The following is a 6,391-nucleotide window of genomic DNA, read 5'->3' as shown; positions in this document are numbered from 1 at the left end:
CTGCTGTCTGGTCTAGTCTTAATTTATGTCACAATTACAGGCAAATACGATCTGACTAAACCAAGTAAACATAAACACACTCATACTTTAATCCTAATAAACCCATTCTACGATCAATATGAGTGCACAAATCTAATAGGGGCACTACAGTAACTATTGGCTGTTTGTTTAGACCGCTTATTTCAGCTTTTTTTTTCTTTTTAAGATACATAATCTTCATAAACTATTCACAATAGATGTTGTCTGTATGCCAAAGTTCACTGTGCATGAAAAAAGAAAAAGAAAAATAATGATCTATTTCATATCAGTGTATATAACACATCTGTATTTGTATACTTTGATGAGAGCACAGAAAAACTTGATCTAATTAGCCAGCTGGTCTGTAGCCAGCATTTTAGAAATCCCTGCAGCACACACAGGTATAAGAGAATGTTTACCGAGTCCAAGATTTAAATTAGAAATATCAAAAAATGATATGTGATAGAGGAGGCACGGTGGTGTGGTGATTAACACTGTTGTCTCACAGCAAGAAGGCTGTGTTTAAAACCAGTTTGGGGTCTTTCTGTGCCTGTGTTAGTTCTCTCCAGGTACTGCTGCTTCTTCTATAATCCAAAGATAAGCATGGGGTTAGGTTAACAGGTAATTCTAATTTAAGTTAAATCCACACATATGGTTAAATTATTTAACCATATGCGTGGATGTGAGTGTGAATGGTCATTTGTCTCCATGTGTTAGCCCTGTATACCCTGCCTCACATCATGTGACAGCTGTGATAGGATCCAGATGCCCCACCCTGAACTCTGAAAGCAAATAATTTCACTGATTAAAAAAAAAAAAAAAAAAAAAACCAAAACAAATATATGACAAGTGCTTAAAATGTTTTGTGCAATTTTTTTATTTCATGAATAATAAATGTACTTACAGTTTGTATAAAAAAATATAGCAGGAGCTAAAGGCAAACAGCTGGCAAGAGGACACCAATACTTTATCATGCCAGGGGAAAGTAATATCACTCAAGTCATCTCTCAGTACCTGAGAGAAATAGAAGAACTAAACTTTGACAGGTAAAAGACAGTGTCTAGGAATGGGACAAGAAAAGATGTACTTTAGTATTCCTGCTGGCTACAACCAAAGGAATGCTATATTCTCCAGTTGGGTAACATTTCAAACTGCATATAATAGTTTCCCTCTGTTTAAAAAAAGAAAAAGAAAACTATAGAGGTAAGGAAGCTCTTAGAGGACTCTAGCTATATAGAAAGTGTAAGTTGCTACATGAAAATCAAGGAGCTTTATGGAGGCCATGTGTCTGTTTGAAACACTGAGGGACCAGAGCCACTCTGTGTACATCGTATTTGTGAGAATTTGAATGACAGACACCAGCCAAACTTTCACAGTGTCACTAAAGGCATTATTAGTTTAAAAAAAGTTTACAAATGAGCAACAGTTAGACCACTCAATGTCATTTTAAAATAAAGGCATTCCCTCTTAGTGCTGAACAAAAACTGTAATTCTCTGGAAGGACATACAGTACATTAGGTTGCATCACACATGTTTGCGCAGCTACCAGTTTCCCAATCAGTTTGTTGTAACCCCAGCAGACCCTCTCCTCTAAGCATTCTGCATCTCCTTGCCAATCTTGTAGCTCAGGATCTTGTTCCAGTCAATCTTGGTCCGGGTGACTGGGAGTTGGCGACGTAAGGCTTTGAATGTGGTGTCTGACATGGTCTGATAGTTCTCACTGATGGCCACCTGAAATGTTAAAATTAGCAGCATTAAAAAGTGTGCATGTGTGTTCTGCCCTGTCTCCCTATAATCACGGCAGATGGCTGCCTGCCTGGCTCTGCCAGAGGTATCCTCCTGTGAAAAAGGAGTTTTTCCTTGTTACTGTTGCAAAGCGCTTTGCTCCTAGGGGATTACCCGATGGTGAGTTTTGCCTTGCAGTATAAATCACCTTGAGGTGACTGTTGTTGTGATATACATATGTATAAACCTGAATTGAAAAGCATGTTTATAGTTAGAAAAGTGAACTTCTTTCTATATCTCAGTCAATAAATTAAACACAGTTAACGTTTAAAGTTACAGAGCTTGAATGTTTTGGCTAACAGGCGTGCTGACAGAGACAGCTACAGCCTGTTGCTGTCTGCTAGACGTCACCTCCACTAATTACAGTTTGTTTGCGCTGCTGGTGCCCTTTGAAGCTTTTTTTTTTAAAAGATGGGAAACAGTTGCCTAAACAGTGACGTTATGTATATATCCTGATACAGTCCTTGGAAATAGCTGTCAGTTCCAGTTAATAATAAACATGCGTTTTATTTTATTTTATTTTACAATGTTCACTCAACACCTGAAAATAGCTGTAATTATTTAATTAATGATTCTGATTTCCAACTATTTAACGGGACACCTTTTGTCACTTATTTTATAACACTATGGTGTAAATATATAAAAATCTTGCAATGGTCATTTGTCAGCCAAGAGTGCTTACAAAAATAATGCCATTAGTAGCTTCACTTACCAACTAGGAAATAAAAAAAATAAAAAAAGTGTGTTGCAATCAGTCTTCCCCTTTTAAAGATCACCTATTGTTCTTTGTACATATGTGCACAGCTTGTTGAGGATCTTAGCCAGTAGGAAGTACATTTTATACAACTTGCCACAGCTCTTCTGTGGCTTTATTATTATTTTTCTCTCAAATTTAGGCAATTCCCACATACCTGGTACTCATTTTCTGCATCTTCAATAATTTTTACTAACTCCTTTGCAGTCTGGCTCTCGTTCTGCCAAAAATAAACGTACATGAGTTAAACAGATCCAAATAAAATCAACATGTTCTTAAACTTTAGCCCACAGACATAGAGCAACACTTACAGACACAGTCAGTGATTTCTGTACATCTTTATGGCTGACCAGCTGTACATTTCCATCCTCATAATAATGTACCTGTGGTAAGGAGAGGAAATACAACATTGAGACAAAACTAATATCAAGAATATTCTTAAATTCCGGCAAATAAAAACTTAACATACCTGTATTTTCAAGACTCCGGCAACCTGTGCTGTAGGCTGTGAGACACTGAACTTCCACTCAGATCGGCAGCGACCGTTCCTGGGCAAGGAAAACGCAGAAGGCTATGCTTGAAAGACGATCCTAAATGCATCATTACGAATACACTACATCAACATAATTCTTTGGGAAAATCTGATAAGGACATTTAGAAAGAGATCATTATCCTTTCTCAACTTACCAGAAGTTTTTAGGCTCATATTGATGGCCCTCGATACAAGCGATAATGGTCTTCTGGCCATCAATTGTTTTCCCATAAACCTGAAACAAATAACCAGGAGTGGGTGACTTATTATGCTTAAACTCAACATGACAGCCATAGTGCAATGAGAGAGGGAGCGATCTTACGGTGGAGACTCCACTGGGGTAGTGCTCCTTGACATATGCTCTAATAGCAGAGTCACAAGCATCTCTCCATGAGCTGAGGGCTGCCTCGCCCTGATGGGGCTGAGGATCGCTGGCCTCCTTCCTCAGGTGGTCAAACTTGAAGGAGATCTTGTTGTGGGGGTCAAAGAAACGGCCATTACCCAGGTCTCCATGCTCTGTTATCAGAACCTGCAGGGGACCAGACAGAGAAACCTGCTGTTACCATGGGAATTCATTCAAGCATCCTACGATAAATTAAATTGTAGATTCAATAATAATAGTAACTTATTTGAATGCTTAGAAAAAAAAGAAAAGAAAAAAAAAAGAAGAAAAGGCCAAAACTTGCCGGATCTTCATATCCATCAATTTTGGCACGGGTGAACTGATCCATGTTGTACTGGGCAAAGGCACTATAACAAAAGACAATATAACCATAAGCTGCATCCATATCTATAACATTGTTGTTATTCTTAGACTCTAGAGTAGTGCTACGTGATCTGATACTTGGCCCTTTTTGACAATGTAAAGAATAGCAGATCTTAATGACATCATGGAGAACCAGGTGTAGCAAACAACGTCTGAAATGCAGCAGTTACTACAGTCCGAAGCCTGATTAAGCTTTGGACTGCATAAGCATGTCATCTCATTATTTGGAACATTGACCATGTTCCAAATAATGGAGGAGAGTAGAGTAATAATTGGTTCCCTTTAAAAAAAGAAAAAAGAAAAGGAAAAGAAAAGAAAGAAGCTAAAGAAGGAAACTTACTGAGCTGCACCCTCTCTGAGGAGATTATCATTGTTGAGCAGGAGTCGCACATCTGAGAACAACAAGTAGTGGAAGATAACCATAAACACATTTTTCTTTGCACATGGATTGCAGTTAGTACACAAGGTGTAACCGGGGTTTACCGTTGAAAACTTCATTGAACTCTCCTGGAGGAGCATGCATCACAAAATTAGCTGCGATACGGACCTGGAAATAAATAAGATGTGTTGATGAGTACCACATCATCAATGGGAATCTGCACTTGATCTCTAAGAAACTTTGGTGTTATTTAGTCTTGCTACAGTATCCATTTTTATAAAGATACAGATATAGTAGGTGATTTATATGAACAGATTAAAACCTGCAAAATAACCACTAGAGTGAAGCAGAGAGTACTGGGCAAACTTTCTTGGCTGGTTAGCTCTATTTCTGCCACTCCTTAGATGGCAGTACATGTCACCCAAGGGCTTTTCTTAGCAGTCACCCAGTATGTATGTGCAAGCATGTGGTGTCAAAGCCCTAGAACGAAGTGACTGAGGCAGATACTATGCTCTCATAAAGTAATACTCAATGAGGACCACAAGTTGTACATTTATACCAGGCAGCTCATTGTAAAATCTGAAGTTAAGTTGTTCTCTATAGAGGTTACAAGTTCCCTTTTTTAAAATCACAAATTTGCCACCTTCACTGTATCCCTTTACTAAACCTATGACGTCACTATCACATTGTAGTATGATTTTGCCAGTGATGCTATCTGTCAGGCAGACAGGATTATTAAAGCCTTCAGGCTGCAGCTGGCACTGACCTACAATTGGGCTGTCCTGCTGAAAGGGCAGAGGGACATTACAATGAATAACCCAGTTTAAGAGTGGTGCAGGCATTGTGGCATTCAGAGCATACAGCACACTCTCAGGCTCAGACTCAGCTTCTCCATCGTGTAATTCAAACGCAAATGAACACACTATTTACGCAGACTCTTCAGACAAGTTCAAATGTATTATTTTAGTGTAGATATCACACCAACCTATTAATCTTATTTTGAAAGATTCACTGAAACAATACTTAAATAGTTAAGTTCCTGGCCAGATACCAGCTTCAGGAATGCAATGCGCTATTTTACAACATGTTGCAGCATGATACAGACAGCAACACCAGTCACTGCAAGGCTCAGTAACACTGCAGGGAGGCAGAAGACCTACCCTCCTTATGCGTTTCTAAACCAGGTCTTTAGTGCATAAAATACCCACAAACTTTAACGTCCTACGATATCAAAACCGGTTGAGGAAGCTAAACGTGAAAGTGAATAGGGTGTGGGTGGTGTTTTGCTATCGATGCTCTGTCATGATCCTTGGTGTAAATGCAGGAAGTAGCTGGACTTCCTTCGATTTAACAGTTGTCAACCACTGCAAAGTTAAGAGCAAAATCAGCAATCGACGTTAGCCGTACGCTGAATATGGCTTCTATTTAAAACGAGTAATTTAGTTAAGTTACTCTATGTATAAGAACGTAACAGCTTCAGCTCCGAGCTGTCAAATACAGCCCTGCCTAGGTTTAGCTAGCACCCAACAAACACCTACCATAGCCCTATTGGTAAATTCATACGCGACTTTAAAGATCCCTCCGAGGTCTGCAATTGTTCACGACAAAGGTTAGAGCTAAACCGTTGTTATTGTGAGGATTATTAATATAGCAATACCTTCTCTTCATCGCTGAGCTCTTCGAAATCTGCCATCTTGGCTCAATGAAGCGTTAACAAAGCGACGGTGGATGTTGCCAGGTATGTGGGACTGACTCCTCCCAACACAACGACCGCCCAGTCCAGGAAACCGTCTGCGCAAGCCGGTAAAACAACAACGTTCACGCTGCCGTGAGCACGAATGTGTAGATTTAGACGATAATTATAATCTTAGCATATCCTCATACATTTTGGAAATTAACATGAAGTACATTACATATTATAAAATGCCGAAATTCAGGGATTATAATGCTTTCGTTATTTTTACGTACAAACCGAGAGGACAACATCTCAACCTGGCAACCTTGCTACCTTCCAGTCATCTGAAGCCGCTAAGCCAAAATAGCGTGAACTAATTATTTTTATTAATTAAGCAAAACATTGCAAAAAAAGAGAGACCGGTTTAGAAAATACAATACAATACAAATTACAACGCATATATGCAAATTATTATTTAATTC

At 38.9% G+C, this 6,391-nt stretch overlaps 1 protein-coding gene across 1 annotated transcript; it reads right to left on the bottom strand.

Annotated features, from left to right (window-relative positions):
- Positions 1–871: 871 nt before the first annotated feature.
- On the bottom strand, positions 872–6,014 carry LOC309706558 (F-actin-capping protein subunit alpha-1-like). Its single transcript, XM_082533212.1, has 10 exons — positions 5,892–6,014; positions 4,339–4,402; positions 4,196–4,247; positions 3,776–3,839; positions 3,412–3,618; positions 3,245–3,324; positions 3,027–3,105; positions 2,869–2,940; positions 2,715–2,777; positions 872–1,749 (listed from the first exon to the last, which is right to left on the bottom strand). Exons 1-10 carry the CDS (start codon positions 5,925–5,927, stop codon positions 1,609–1,611), a joined length of 858 nt encoding a protein of 285 aa, XP_082389338.1. The 5' UTR covers positions 5,928–6,014; the 3' UTR covers positions 872–1,608.
- Positions 6,015–6,391: the final 377 nt, after the last annotated feature.

This window comes from Aulonocara stuartgranti, assembly GCF_965226115.1.
Source record: "Aulonocara stuartgranti genome assembly, chromosome: 5".
Taxonomy (NCBI): Eukaryota; Metazoa; Chordata; class Actinopteri; order Cichliformes; family Cichlidae; genus Aulonocara; species Aulonocara stuartgranti.
This window is presented reverse-complemented; position numbering and strand designations above follow the sequence as displayed.